The following is a 16,307-nucleotide window of genomic DNA, read 5'->3' as shown; positions in this document are numbered from 1 at the left end:
GGGGTTGGTCAAAATACTCGTCTGCAGTTGCCTGAGGTCGGCGCCTGGTATCTGTCCAGCCTGGTGTGGGGCTGTTCGCATTTTGGCGATCATTCCTTCCATCAAGACTCCACCGAGGTGACGCTACTGTGCGGCGTATATTACAATCGGGCGTTCCGTTCACCCATGCTTAATTATTCCGCATAGAACTATTTCCGGCGAGCTGCGGTGACACTTATACATGCACCATTGAACATTCGAGCATCATTGCTGGTAATTTTGTAAGCTGTAGAATTAACTTGACTATTCGCGCCAAGCGCACAATATTATCAGAATAAATTCAAACAATCACGAAGCTTCCCAAACGCTGAAGCGTGGTCTGCGCCGGGTATTGATAAGTTTTTTTATTGTAAAATGCGAATACATAAAAATCAGGCAATAGACAACCATGATAATATGTATATAAGTTGTCCCTGATACCATACAAAAAATCAAACAGCACCCTTGGTGCAACACGCGTCTACAAAGCAACTTAGCTAACTGCACAAGTGATGTGATGACTACATGCTTCGCATACCATGGATGACTTCCGTTCAGGGAGGTTGCCGAGTGCATGCTCCAATCTATATGCGAAATATGGCACTCGCTGACCAAGAAGCCTAGCGCAGGCGTCAGGTTAGGCAAGGTCCCTCCAGTTCTCAAACACGAAGCTGAGAGCATGCGCAAACACCAATCAGAGTGACTAATCAAGTAAGCAATGATAAGGGCAGAAATTATTTTGCTTAGTTTTTTTCTTCAGCCGTACTCCTTACCAACGCCCCATTTCGAAGCGCAAACACTCAGAATACCGAGCCAAGCAGCTAATAAGCTATAACCCTAATAAAGAGGAGCCCCATTACCATTACCTTACCAAGACTTCGCGGCTAATACGTTAGTCTTTAAATTGAACTCGAAGTCCTTTCATCAGTGCTGTTGTGTCGCACGAGAAAAGCTTGGGTGCGCCTTTACTCCTACATTCTTCTTCTTGTTTTGTGGTAAAACTTTAAATGCCAAAAAAAAAATACCTACGACAAACTAGCACCACGAAAACTTTTGAATGCGATGTACTTGAAATCGATGCACTTTTTCCCATTCCAATAGCGCAAGTACACAAGTGTCTACTAGCTAACTAATTTTGTCTTAGTGACTAATAATTGACTATAGTAAAATGATATAACCTGCGTGAGGTGACTGCAACCATAACACTTGACGGAACACCGTATAACAGATCAAGAGGACTAAATACACCTCTTTGAGCTTGTGCTGTTTTGTTTCAAATTTCGAGAAACGAATATTTCTGGGTCAAACAAGAAATTGTTGAAAGGAATGAACATGGTACCGAGTTTTCTTCTCTTTTCTTTGAGAATCCCTAGCAGAAATTCTGCTGCGATGTTTAGTAATGCTGGCCATTACAACAGTGTTTGGGCTCATTCAAAGCTTTATGTGCTGCCGCTGCAGGAAGACCCCTAGAGGCACTGTTGTGCTTCTCGGCGTACACCAACGCGCGCCAGCTTTTCGCACCAGAGGACAAGCCGGACAGTCTTCGGGTGCTTCATGGCATCCGCTTTCTCTCCATGACGTGGATCATCTTCGGCCACAGCTACTTCTTCATCGAGCACGTGCAGCCCTTCCGTAAGCGAGTGCACATTCATTTTCTTCATTGGGCCATTGGTGGGCAACCGCCATGGTGTAAAAACGCAAGCTTTTGGGACATTTTTGCGGGAATTATTGCGGCGTGAAGTATCTTCTACTAGCTGAGAAAGCTGGCATCCTTGTTTCAAAGTCGAAGGGCTCGAGATGCAGTCGACAGCATATTATATTATTTGCTGCTCGATGTAAAGATTTTGTTATCCTGTGAGTTTGTACTAAAGCACGGTGTAACACTGTGCTCATCAGAATGACTACTTGTTTTAGACAAGTGAGCAGCAAGGCTAGGTCCACATCTGTTCTTTCGAACTGCTGCTCACTCTAGCGAATCCAGCTCACTTGTGGTCTCAGCGGCTGTAGTAGTTCACTTGGAAGCGAAAGCTTGTGTGATTGTAGCGACATGTAAATGCAAATTGCCTAAAAACATTTCTCCAAGCATAGTTGTGCTTTGTAGTCACGTTGTGTGTGGTGCGAAACCTGCTTGTTCAACCGTGAAAGCGCCTAGACTTTTTTAAACGCACGCATACCCGCCTATGATCCGGAAGAAGTTGATGAAATATTGCCGCTGAAATCAGCACATAAAAGATTTTAAGTCAGTTACATGCCGGGTTGCCAGATTCTCGAAGAGAAATATAGCCACAAAACAGCCAGAAAAGTAGTCAACTGGCAACCGTGATAGTATTTTAAAGTCAGATAATCAGCCAAACATGATGTCAGTGTAGCTGAATTATCGCGACATTCTCAAGCTCAAAATACAAAATTACACATCACAGCAATGCTTATCACATCAAAATATAGTGAAAAAAAGATAAGGTGACTTCCTGGTGGAGGCGTTCAGACTATAGAATATTGGTGGTTTATACTGAACCGACAGTCAAGAGTGCATAATAGAGTTCACTTTTGCAAGCATGCACCGTGGCACTAGTATTGTAAAGTAAGCGAAATACTTGGTATTTTTCAGTAATTGTAGTGCAGTTTCTTAGCCACGATAATCTACAACTTGCAACACCTTTCATACTTGGTCCATATTTCATACCGATGATCGTGACAAGTTCGACTCACATTAGATTCTTTAGGTCATTTTTTGTAAGAAGCACAACGTAAAACACTTGATACACTTCTGCATTGAATTTAGAGAAAAAAATCATTGCGCTGTGTGCAATGTCTTGCATAGGATTAGCACCTGATGCATCCCGGTAGGTTTTTATTTTGATCCAGATTTCTATTTCTGGCACGACGGCCTCCACATCCTCAACTTGACGAAGGTGCCGTACTTGCTCCTCAATGTGGGCTCGGGGCAACCAAATACGTTTTTTGATAAAGTTTTCAAATTGTTCATTGTGTTTGGCCCCAAAACAGATGACGTGATGTGCAGTCCGCATCTACTGGAAAAGCAAGCTAGATCAGTTGTGCTTTTCCCATGCAATGTTTTCTTTTATTGCATATGTGGAAACAGATCGTGCAAACAACAGCTTAGACGCATCCACGTAAGAAATGCACGTGGTGAATCGCGCGCGCACACAGTGAGGAAAACGGGCCAATCATTTCGAAAGAAATAGAATGGAACAGTCGACACAACAGGTGTCCTAACTGAGTGCACGAAAAAAATTGAAGTACAAAAGGAAGACACCTGAACACAGCGCAAACTAACAACTGAAACTTTATTGGAGAAAACAGACTTATACATGCGGTTACGAGAACACGTGCGGTGAACACGCACTCAGTTAAGATGAATTACCGAATCACCCAGCATTCCGTGCTTCTCAAGTGTAACAAACGTCATGGCTTACAATTTCAGCAGCATCGGCAGTGAAAATAATAAACCAGAATGAAAAGGGAGTGCAAAGACAGCGAGATGTGTGCCTTTTGCGCAAAGCTTGTATGAGTCGCGGGCATCCAGTTTTCGCCAATGCTCACCCGCAGGGTGGCGCCACCTATAGAGCTCAAAGCACTGGCGTGGGAGGCGGAGAGCAAGTAGAAACTAAGCCTGAATGAGTTCAACGCCAGCTACGTTACAGTATGAGTTCTAATAATAATGTATATTAATAGCCTATATAAGTTCCATAATGTACATTATTAACCTATATGAGTTACTATAATAGCGTGAAAACCATGGCGGCCGGGACGCGTTTTGGGCGCACGCAATCGCTTCCGGTATGCTGAGTAATGAAATGCGAGTACGCCGAAGGAGCTGCCGCCGGCAGTGTAAATAAACACTTAATGCTATTTTTGGTAGTTGCGCTCTGTTTTAGCGTATATTAGCTGTTGTTGCCAGCGCCAGAACAATAGCCAGAAAGTAGCCAAGTAGCCAACCTCAGTTTTTTTTGTCACCACAGCCTTTTCAAAGTAGCCAATCTGGCAACCCTGGTTACAGAACTTTAAAATGTTTGGCGCATTCAGCTGGGAATGTTAAACTGGTGTTCTCTAATTAATTAAACAAATAGACGATATCGAGTATAAGGTGATGGTACCATGGCGTCATTATGATCAAATCATTCACGGGTTACTAATCATAATACTCAATGATCATATTGCGTGTTCCTGTTTGTTGAAGCGGAAAAGAAAAGCAAAGGACAAGCAGGGAGGTTAACAACGTAGAACCCGGTTTGCTACCTTACACGGAGAAGGGGAAAGGGGAAGAAAAGAACAGAGAAAAGAAGGGAGGTAATGCAATACACCAGCACGCATAGCAGCATGTAGTGCGCATGCCCGGAATCGCAAAAACTGTGAATTGTGACAGAAAACGGTTCTACTTGGGTTGTCTCAGCTGAAGTACGCTGCAATACATGAGATAAAAGGAGGGGAGGCTCCCAGGGACTGGCTTCAAGGTATCCAGAACTGTGTGACAAATTTTACATTATCAGCGTAAGGGTCCGCAAGGCACTTACTGTTGTATATAACTTTCTATGCTAATGCAGTTTCGATAACAATCAATGAAAAAATGTAAAAAGTTCGTGAGAAGCTGTTGCAAGATCTTTTTTTTTGTCACAAAAAAGGACGAGATCTCTTGAGTGGTTTATGATCATACTTACGTTTTAGCTGGCACTGAAACACTTTTGCTAGAGAAAACGCACAGTGTAAGAGAGAGACAGTTGGTGCTCTATGCTTGTATTTAATTGCTTGACTGGAAGTAGTAAATTGATTGTGTTTCATTTCTGTGCATACAAAGTGAACGCCAATGTGTCCCTTTACACCGCTACGCATGTCTTCCACAGGCGGATTGTTCAATGGCCACGAGATGTACTCGGACAATTTCTTCTTCTCCGGCATCATAAATTTCACGCTGGCCGTAGACTCGTTCTTTTTCATCAGGTGAGAATTAAAGGGCACGCCCGTTTCATTTACCTAGACGCTAGTCGAGCGTAAAAAGCAAGGTATTGACTGCGTTCAACTCAGGTATTCTAAATAGAGAATTGGTAGTGTGCTCTTGCCTAGTCTCACGGTCAGTATTAAGTGATGTCATAATGCGAAAGTTTCTTATTCGACCATTGTCCTTCTTTTGTTGCACTTTGAAAGAAAAGAGCGAATGGTGCCTCTACAAAGACCTAATATATCTTTATATAAAAGTAATACGAAGAACACTGATAGGAAATGACAGGTCATGACTGCTAATTTCAATTAAGTGTTTTATTTGCAACACAACGCCAGGTTACCGCCCTTAGAAATAACCTCCATTAGATAATTTTTGACAGAGATACTGAATAAATGTTCCTTTCGTGTATCAAAAGTATTTGGCTTCAATTATCAATGTAGTTTGAATTATTTTATTACTTCAAAGCTGCTTACCTTGAATTATGTCTCGCTGGCGTCCACTTGCTGACAAAATAAACAAAACCAACATAAACAAAAAGGGAGATGGCACAGCTGTCGGAGCGCGCTTACACGATGGAATTGCCCCGTGGCAGTCTGGTGGGGCTTCTGCACTATGACTTAGAACCAGTGTGAGAAACCGGAGAAGACCAGATACCAAGGCTGCAAAGTTGGTTAACACCGGAGAAAAAAAAAAGCTTACAAAATGGAAAGGGAAGCAAGCAGCATCGTGACTATTTACAATGATAGCATTTTTCACGCCAGAGAAATGAACGGACAGGTGTATTTGGGAGAAATGCGCGTACAGCGTCGATCGTCCGTCCCCATATGATTGGTGCTCCTCAATTTAGCTCAATTCAAAGGTTTACCCTCATTTTTCGAACATTCTCAAACATGCACGTAAATAATCGATTGATTAAGATCTGGTTAAGAAAAAAAACTGTTAAAAACCTATTAAATTAGGCCCTGTTTATATTACACCCTTAATTAGGCTTATTATTCCAGTTTGAAAATAAATTATTCGAAAAAACATTTTGCAAGACAGCGCTGCTGCGCTGCTCTGAAACGAAAACATTCTGTGATGTACAATAAGACAACCTGAACTATATTCACTATATTCTATAAACCTATCAGTCCATCTTGTAGCTATCTTTATGTGTATAAGAACACGTTTTCGTGTTAGCGGGTGATATTTTTGCGTACCGTACTGCAGATGAAGCGCGAAAGCACTGCTGGGTCACCAATTTACAAGAAAAAACTCCCCGAAGATGTCTTCTCCGCAAGGTAGAAATTTCTGCGGAGAAGCCTGCTTTGTAGAGGGGCTTCACTTTTACAAGATGGGGTCTCCTGATGCATTCGAACTATTTGCGCTTTTCATATTGGACAGCAATGTCCATAGGTCTTGTCTCCTCAGGCAAAGTGCACTTAAGAAGCATTTATTTTTGGAAGGAAATGCGAAATCGCCCATGTATATCAGCTCTGTTGTCGGACTATTTCGCTGTTTAAGCTGAAATTGAAGCCTGTTTGAATAAAAAAATTATCAATGCTTTTGCTTCATCTATTGTGGATAAGGCGGAAGAGGAGAGTTAAGTAGGTGACCACCTGCGTTTTATTTTTATCACTCACGCCACGCAAAAGACATCACCACCACCTCAGCCTGTGCGTTATCACCGAGGTGGTGACAGGTTCGCAATTGCCAATGGAATCACTGGATTGCCCGTACTACACATACTCTCAGGTTTCATGGTAGTTGGGCTGCATTAAGCGCAAGATTTAGAGCTACACTAATGCCAACACAAGGACATTGTGCGAATATTAAATACAAAATTTAGTCGCTTTCTTCTGTCAGATTTACAAGAGTCTCTCATTTATTTCAGCGGATTGCTGGTCGTTTACACCAACTGGAAAGAGCTCATGGAGTCTAACGGTCGCCTCAACGTAATCAGGTTCCTGTTCAACAAATACTGGAGGTGAGAACAAGAACTGCCAATTACGTATGTTACTGCGCACTTTACGCTGTGTAAAGAATATCCGCTTCATTGGTATTTCCGTAACCCATATTTGTCCTTATAATCATTGAAACATCTACTGCTTATTGCACTTGACGCCTTTGTTGGTGTCACTGCTGGAAAATTTTACAAAATGACTAGAGCAACAAACAGTTGTTACTCCTAGTGGTGTATGCATGGGTGTAAATAATAATGAACTGATTGATTAAATAAATACTGTTGCTCGTTATCATATGACCTAAATGGTTCTAGTCATTAGCAAACTGTTTTCGATACTTTTAACTGCACGGTATTCGATGTTTGCTACATTCGAAACAACACAGGGAAAACGGTCAGTTACCTGTGTTGCCATTACCATTACAGCTCACCATTTCAAAGTATAAAATGGTATAAATCGGAACGTTTCTGCCTTTCCAAATGCAATTGAATAGTGACATAAAGTTTGTCTATCAGCTGAAATACCGTCGGAGTCGGCGGTGTCAACATCACTGCGGCAAATCGTCATGTGACGATTCCATCATTGACAATGTCATGATGTCACTGATGGCTAAAATTTATGACGCCACTGTGACGTCATAATGACGCCGCCTAATGATGCCATAATCACGCGAACATGACTTCACGTGAGGACCTCATGAGCCATCACGATGGTCTAGCGATTATTGTGCTTGAATGCTTACCCTAAGGTCGCGGGTTAGAATCCCTGCTGCAACTGCTACATTTTCAATAACGGCGGAAGTCCTAGAGGCCTGTGTGCTTACATTTAGATGCACGTTAAAAAACTCAAGGGTCGAAACTTTTTGAACTCTACACTACGGCGTCCTTTATAATCTTACGGAGGTTTTAGGACGGTCAACTCAATCAATCAATCATTAACTTATTTATTCATTTAACGTGCCCACGAACAAACATGAGGTCTTTGTGTTGGCACACGCAAAAATAAAACAATAAAATAAACAACACAGTACAAACTGCCTTCGGGAAAATTAATAAATAAAAATAGCGCAAACGCATAGACAAAAAGAAATCAGCGAAAACAGGAAATAATAAAAACAGAAGACGAGAATCAAGAAATGGGAGTGAAAAATAGTGTAGAACGCACACAACTATGCAGAAGGCTTCCTGAAAGATGAAAGAAGGAGAAATCTGTACATTATGAAACACTAAGTTAAAACAGCTCAAAGCTGAGATAAAAACAATGACAGTGGACTATGAAAAACACCCAGATCAATGAAGTTAACAATATAGAAACTTTGTATTCTGTGAGCGGCTGAGTGTTGAAAGATTTTGGCAGGTACTTAAAGCAGTCGATTCCTTCTGGTTAGCTCATGCAGAATATGAAAATTTATACAACTAAGGAGCAAAGGGAAGCATATCATACCGTGAACTAGCTTGTAAAGAAATAACATGTCAGCGCGATTTCATCGGCAGTGAAGTGCTGGAAATGATATTATTCTGGCAGTGTTAAAATGAGATCCAGAGTCATTTTTAGCAAAACGGTGATTGTAAAAGCTTATGATTTTTTTTCTGGACTTGCTCAATGACGTTACTGCCGGATTTAGAAATGTCATTCCATATCCCAGATGCATATTCTAGCTGAGTAAGACATATTGCGGTGTACACTTTCTGGAAGGCTGTAGGAAAATGGAATTCTCGAGAGATTCTGCAAAAACAGCTGAGAGGATGAAGTCCTTGCATAGCAGCACGCTTAGTATGAATAGAAAAGTTTAACATGCTATCGAAAAGAACACCAAGACCACTGAACTCATAAACCTTACATAACGACAGAGTATTTACAGAGTATTGAAATGACACGATGAATGTTTTGGGAGATATACTTATGAATATGGTCTTTTGGGTATTCAGAGAAGAGTTAATAATAATGATTAATATTATTGTAAGATATTGTCGCTTGGTCGATGTGGGCTGATCATGGAAGCAGTGCACTAGAACGTTATGTACGGAAAGGTATCGGAGAGGGCCGGGGGAAGATAAATACTTCGAATCAGGAGAAAACGACGTGGAAGATGGCTTTCGCCTCAAAGGCATTCAGGTTAATGCATAAGAGACGATGTGCTTTTTCAGCTTTTATATTATTAATTTATTTTTTGCGGGGTGTAGAACGTTGGAAAACGGATGTCTATTATAGCATTCAATTTCTAACAAAACTGACGCATACTTTAAACGCTGTTCTGCAGTCAGAGATTGTGATGCAGTATGCCACGACCATATTTCACCAACTGCTAAGATCCACATAGAATAATGACCAAATCTTATAGAATCGATTATATATGGCGTAGCTTGGAGAGAACAGAACTTTCTGTGGACATGTAGTGAAATCAGGCGTGGTGTTCGCAGGATGATGCCACCACTTCTTCTGTCCCTGGGTCTGCTGTTTCTGATGCCTGTACTGGGAGACGGCCCTTTCTGGAACGACATCATGGGTACCGAAATCAAGCTCTGCGAGAAGTCCTGGTGGTCAAATCTTTTGCTCATCAACAACTTCTGGGATTCCAAGGAGATGGTCAGTGCACTGCTACAGGAGCATCCATCCATGCGCTTCGATCTGAGCCCGCTGATTAGAAGGCTAGGTGTACGGAAAGGGCACTGCGGCAAAATTGCGTATGGTTATCCGCGGCTTACATTATAGGTACAAAGTAACTGTCAAAGATGGCATAAAAAAGTGAAATGCTCGTAAAAGATTCCAAGGCTTATCTTCAAGAATTGTATAGCAATTCATATCCATATTCACAAAGAATTTTTTTATGATTGAGTTGTTTATTAAAGCCGGCGCTAATCGGTATTTTTTATTGCTATATGGGGTTTAACTTCTCAAAATCACCATATACTAATCGGTATTCTTGTGTTGATTATAATTAATATTGTGTGTATATTGAGTGGAGATAGGGTGACATTGGCGTTGTAAAACACGCCATATAAGTTCATAACCATCTGAAAAGAGAACATTCTTTTTTTTTTACTTCGAGATTTCTCAACTGGTTCTATTTTCAAGCAACAACCCTTCAACAAGGCATTGAGTACGAAAATATCTTTTTACCTTTTTTTATGAGGTTGCGAATACGGTCATTACCATGTTCGTTTTTCTTCTTTTTTTCTGTCAATTAAAGTGACTTATTCACACATGATGAACACTGTGGGAGACAAAAAAAAAAGCTTTTGATTCAAAGTTCCCAGGTGAATATATACAGGTGGCTTTTTTTCAGACTATGGATCTTTTACAAAAAGCTCATGACAGACTGGCTCCAGTCATTTCCTCACCCAATCTCTACGTCGAGGCAAAAATGCTTCGTCGCAGTTCGATTGATCTGGCATAGACTGCTTGCTACATACTCATTTATTAATTTAATAATTATCGATTCTAAAAAAAGTTGTTTATGCGAGAAAATAGTAAGCCATCACAATTCACGGCAAAACCATTTTTGAAAAATGACAAATGTTGTACTCATTTTGAAATATTCCACGCCGATTCTTAAGGCGGGTATCGAAACTAACCGCGGCCGGTGCGCAGTAAATGTGAGCGCTACTAAACGTCAGACTGTAAGTACTCGTGATGAGAAAAAGACGAAATGTGAATGAAGGCACGTCGAAGTAGAATTTGATCAGTAAGAACTACAAGTTGTCTGAAATACACAAGTAGACCACTTATTCTTTTGTGCAATGCGTTAGGTGTTTCATAAACAGGCACAAAAAACTCCACCTGTTTGCAAGAACCACCACAGCGGCTACCCATGTATTTCATGCTGTACTGAGAAAGAACATGTGAACATTAAGGTTTCCTTGTGTACAATTCAAAAGAAAGAGACCAAACATCACACGCGAAGGAAAAGCGACCCAATGACTAAAGTGAGACGACTGGAAGCTTTTCCGACAAAACACTGCCGAGACGCTTTCGTTGAAATTTCGTCATTTTCTCGTCACTAAATGTTCCGGTCTGACGTAATAGAGTGGGCACGTTTCTTGTGCACCTTTTGGTGGTCGATTTCGGTAGTGGCCTTAAAATTTCATTATGAATATCTGAAAATGCGTCCAGCTTGGGCGATTTTTAAAAAAAATGTGGATGTGCCATAAATACTCTTGTCTAACGGCTTTCCAATATAAACAACTTGCTGGGAGTCCATAATTAAAACGTTCGCTTAAATTACGGCGGGGTATTTCCGCCTCGATCTTAAGTTAGTGTGCTAACCACAGGAACCCTCCTGTCATAGCATTTTGAAACATTAAAAAACGCCCTCTATATTTCTGTGTTGCGTTTTCTATCGCTATGAAACTGCTATCTTGGTTCAGTGTGCTGAAAAACTGCTGAAGTGATAAAAGTAGCTTCAGTACATGCATCATCACGTATCGGGACAGACGTGGCTTTTATACTTACATAAGCTTCCCTTGTTTTGACGCTGTCCGACAACAGTTTGGCATTTTATTGTGAGAATATTGTTACTAAAGTAAACTCAATGAACAGAAAGATTAGTAAGCAAAGGTTGCAATGCTGCAAGAGAAGAGGAGGGAGAGCAGGAGGATAAAAGAAAAGCGGATGCCTAAGTGTGATTCGCAGTAACACGCTCCCAAAGTCTTGTCGACAGTGAAGGAATTGCCTGGTCTTTTACGGGGAGCAGAAACATTGTTGTGCTGTCTGCGCGTGGATGCAGCATTCACCAACGCATCTTCATTGAAGATTAAAAAGGCGTATAGCTCCTAGCGCAATGACGGCTTGGTTGAGGAGGCTGCCTGCCATTTGCAAGGGAAAAGCAGCAGTTCCGTAAAACAGTACATCACCTAGACAGCAAAAGATCAAGAAGGGAAAAAAAAGGCAGGAAGGTCAACCAGATGAAGGTACGGTTGTCTGCACTTCGTTGGGAGAACACGAAGTTTATCAAGTATACTTACTTCACGGATTAGAAATTTGGTATTTTCTCTTGACAGCTAATTTTTTTCAGGGCTTGATATGTGAGGAAGTTCTTTTATTGCATTGTCCATACTTCCAACAAGGGTTCTACTCTAATGTATCATCAGGGTGATTTAAGTGCAAAATTATGATTCGTGTGCGCAGTATTGTAGAAGGCCTAAAACATATCGGCGCTATATGAGAACACCGTACATTCCGCCAGCAGTCTTTTTTATTTAAGTGTTAAAAGAGGTTTATATATGACACCATTGTCTCATATAGTTTAAAAAGTGCACTACTTTGATGCTTTATATTCAGTAATACAGTCAGTAATTATTTTTACCTCTGCAGTGTCTTGTTGCCACGTGGTACCTGGCGTGCAACTTCCAGTTCTTCATCATTTCTATTTTCATATTAATACCATTGTACAAGTAAGTACAGCCACATTATATTACCGCATTGTAAGTAGTATACTCACTACAAAATGAATAGTCGCCGAGACTCCTGCTAAAGAGGAAGAAAACAAATTAGGCCTAGAATTTGACAGCTGTATGCTGGGACATCCTTGACAATGCATTGTACGCTCAAGGGTACTTACAAGCTCCCTTAAGCTATAGCCAGAGATGTGTTCATCCAGATTATAATGATGATTATAGTAACAATAATATTAGTAGTAGTAGTAGTAGTAGTAGTAGTAGTAGTAGTAGTAGCATTAAAACGCAACATGTTTGGCGTGAGCTTTGAAGCGATACCACTTATTTGGTTCCGCTATCTCCCGTCTTGCACAATCACAATTCACAATGATGGAGCCCATATCAACCACAAAGTCAAAATAAAGGAATCTCAGTAATACGGAGCAATGGGAGACTGTGCTGCTGAGCCGGGCACCATAAAAACAAGTCTGGTTCAGGGACACCACCAGAACTGAAGAGTTACCGGTGGCCGTAGGCTGGTGGACTTGGTCTCTCTCCCCCCGCCGCGGTGGTCTAGTGGCTAAGGCACTGGGCTGCTGACCCGCAGGTCGCGGGTTCATATCCCAGCTGCGGCGGCTGCATTTCCGATGGAGGCGGAAATGTTGTAGGACCGTGTGCTCAGATTTGGGTGCACGTTAAAAAACCCCAGGTGGTCGAAATTTTCGGAGCCCTCCACTACGGCGTCTCTCATAATCATATGGTGGTTTGGGGACGTTAAACTCCACAAATCTATCTATCTTAGTCTTTCTCCCCTGCTGGCTACAAATAAAGCTATTGATACTCGTCATCTCACCTCATGTCAGCAGTTTACCAGTTGCCAGGCGAGCATACAGCCACAAAAACTTCATTTATACTTTTTAATCGAATGAAAAGTGCATTTCTGGCTTCCATTGAATGAAACCGTTTACAGTCCTCCTAAGTATCAGCGCTGAGAAGTTAGATGATCAAATGTAGTTGGTGCACAGAAAAGAACACGAAGAAAGAAATGCGTCCCAGTGAGTGCAGCATACGGGGTTTTGATATAGCGCAAGCTGGCGATGGGGAATCATACATGTAGCATGATAAGGGAGCAAAAGAACGTTCAGCTGGAATGCATGCGAATGATACCCTTAAAATATTGCATGCAGTGCCATAAGAAGCACTTTCAAAACTAATGCAGTCCGTAAACCTGGTATAGACGTTGAATACACGCCTTTTTCAACAAAGAAACGCATGAGCATGTTTTGCAATGTCCACTAAGCTGCTATCGACAAGCTTCGGCAATGAACTTAGTCAAGCTTTTAAAGGTAGCTATGGTGCATTTGCATTTCGTGAAGTGCTGTAGACAAGGCCCCAAGAACTGCAATGTCAGCACCTGTTAAAGAACCCAAGAGCTATCTAGAGCCCTCCACTACAGCGTGTCTTATGTCCTTAGTCGTTTGAGTACGTTGAAGTCCGTAAACCAACTAAAAATGCTTCTGTGCAACTTTCAGGGGGCACTAAGGAAAAATATGACAGCTTTTTCATAATCACCGTATGGAAGAGCATATAAAATGACATCCACAGCATCATGGGCATCCTGGAGCGCCGAACCAGAAAGACAAAAACAGCATATGAAGGCGTTATCACTGCGCTCTGTCTCGTGCTACGTGTTGCCTATAAAACAATAACCACAGCTTTCCTTGACCAAAGATTTTGTAGCCTTACAATGTTCGAACTACCTTTCGTCACGCAAAGAAGCTTTATTATAAAGTAACATCGAGAAGCAAGAAACAAGCGTTCGTCCAATTTGGCTGCGTCAACGCGTCGTTCGTTCTGAATCTACCTCGTCCTTGCGCAGACTGGATTTCGTTTGGTTCACGGAGTTTAACATCCCTAAGCGACTCAGGCTGTGAGAGAAGCCGCAGTGAAGGGCTCCAGACAACTTTGACCGAGTAGCGCTGATAGACGTGCGCTGACATTGCCGTGTACACGGGCCTCCAGCATTAGCCTCTATCAAAATGTGACCGCCGTGTCCTGGATTCAAACAGAGTCGTCATGGTCAGCAGCCTGGCATCGTGACCACCAATCCAGTGAAGTGGCACTCTGGCTGAATTTTTAACCTTTGTTCTGCGACAAGTATTCGCACGTATATGCCAGTACTTTCACGCAGCCACATGCGGCCGATCACCTTACTATTTACGTAATTAGTATGTACCTGAGTGAATCTCTTGAACTTCAGCTGCTCATCGACGCTAACCAATACTGGTTTATGAGATCTTACGTGCCTCTGTATTTTATGCTGTGCTTAGTTTGGGATTTTGACTGATAGTCAGCACAAATTAATACAAAAAATATGGCTCGCCGCCATTCTCGGCGTCCCTCTTCATATTTGCGTAACTGACTCGAATCATTCCTTGTAAGTAACGTACCTTAGAGGTTCTAAATGCACGCCGGGGTAATTTATCGTAATAATGATGAATAATCGACCTGCTCAGCAGTCAAGTTTACCCTGCTGCAACGTTTTCATTGTAATTAGCATACGCTTGTGGGCAAAAAGTAATCTGCTACCCGAGGAAATGCTTTTTTCCAAAGGTAAGCATATTTTGCGGAGTGAGCTATGAGTGCGTGATGCATTACGGGGCTTACGCAGTGTTGCAATAACATATGCTTGTGAAAGGTGCCACAGAAAAGTGTGAAGTCTAAAGTCTATCATATTGCTATAAGAAAGACTTCAATCAACGCAGAACGCATGAGAGCCAAACGCAACGTAGTTACATTAATTTTATCTCTGCTATTGTAATAAATTGTAATTGTCATATGAAACTGTTATGAATTGCTCTTCAAAAAAAAGTACTCTTCCCTTTGACAAATAATTCAGGCAAGTATATGACAATAACTTCAGTTTTAGAGTTCTAGCTCATCATTGTCAGTATCTCCCCAAAACTTCTGCGGTGTACACAGCAGCGAGGCTCTATGTATACTACTTTATTGCCATGTGTGGTTTGTGACTCTCGGTGCATGTACATACTTTTCCACAGTTGGCCCATTGTGGGGTTGACTGCCACATTCTTGCTGCTGCTGGCCGGGAGCATCGTATCCGGTGTGATCACATTCATGGCCGATCTTCCTCCGGGGCTTATTTTCTACCCAGACCTCGAGTACGTATCCCTCAGCCGCATGTGGTTTTCGATATCTGTCTACGAGGCGTTTCTTTCGTATATATTATTGTGTTTAGAGCGGAGCACTTTAGGGGCCCGGGTTCTGTCGTAGCTTAGTGTAACGCAGAAGAAACCACGTATAAAATTTAAAAATAAAGCAAGCAAACGAGAAACTGAAAAGAGAGAAGGAGAAACATAGAAAAAGCAAGAAATAGAAAGAAATCAATAAATACAGAGGAATAAATAAATATTAACAACAATATAAAAAGACAGCAAAAAAAACGAAACAGGAGGGAAAAAAGAAAGATATGAGGAAAGATGAAAGAAACCGAGGAGAAACAGAGAGGAATGCTTCGCACTTTCTTCAGGCTTATTAGCATCCCTGGTGCGATGCTGCTCGACTTTTTTTTCTTGCCTATTACTTCTTCGAAATAGAGCTTCTTTCTTCTGTTTGTTTCGGCTTTGTTAGAAGTGCTTTAAAGTAAGAAGACTCTAGGGAAAGGTATGAATAAGAGGTAAAGGAAAATACCTAATTTAGCTCAATGTATACTAACGGATAGTTTACTTGTGAGATTATTACGTAGGCAGTGTCAAGGGATGATTACTGCTAACCATGCACATTCTTGCAATTACTGATGTTGCGGGTTTTCTTCGCAATTTATTCACATAATCATCCTAATTAAAGCGGTCGTACGGCTGTACCACAAGCCTTGCGAGGCTTCAAGTACACAACACGTTGCAAGCCTAAAGTAGACATCATGGTCAGAATTCACAAATTATACTCGTGCGTGATTTGCTCATGAGAAAAAAATGCAACTGATCTTAATATGAT

At 41.5% G+C, this 16,307-nt stretch overlaps 1 protein-coding gene across 1 annotated transcript in view; it reads left to right on the top strand.

Moving 5' to 3' along the window:
• The window catches only part of LOC119162208 (nose resistant to fluoxetine protein 6), a 128,622-nt gene that overhangs the window by 81,520 nt on the left and 30,795 nt on the right, over positions 1 to 16,307 (top strand). The window contains exons 6-11 of the mRNA XM_037414674.2: positions 1,477 to 1,650; positions 4,881 to 4,977; positions 6,852 to 6,944; positions 9,342 to 9,507; positions 12,235 to 12,314; positions 15,356 to 15,475. Coding sequence (XP_037270571.2) covers positions 1,477 to 1,650; positions 4,881 to 4,977; positions 6,852 to 6,944; positions 9,342 to 9,507; positions 12,235 to 12,314; positions 15,356 to 15,475 — 730 coding nt within the window. The remainder of the gene's footprint in view (positions 1 to 1,476; positions 1,651 to 4,880; positions 4,978 to 6,851; positions 6,945 to 9,341; positions 9,508 to 12,234; positions 12,315 to 15,355; positions 15,476 to 16,307) is intronic.

The sequence above is a fragment of the Rhipicephalus microplus genome, chromosome X, assembly GCF_043290135.1.
Source record: "Rhipicephalus microplus isolate Deutch F79 chromosome X, USDA_Rmic, whole genome shotgun sequence".
NCBI classification, from domain to species: Eukaryota; Metazoa; Arthropoda; class Arachnida; order Ixodida; family Ixodidae; genus Rhipicephalus; species Rhipicephalus microplus.
Note: the sequence above shows the minus strand (reverse complement) of the source record. Positions and strands in the feature narration are given on the sequence as shown.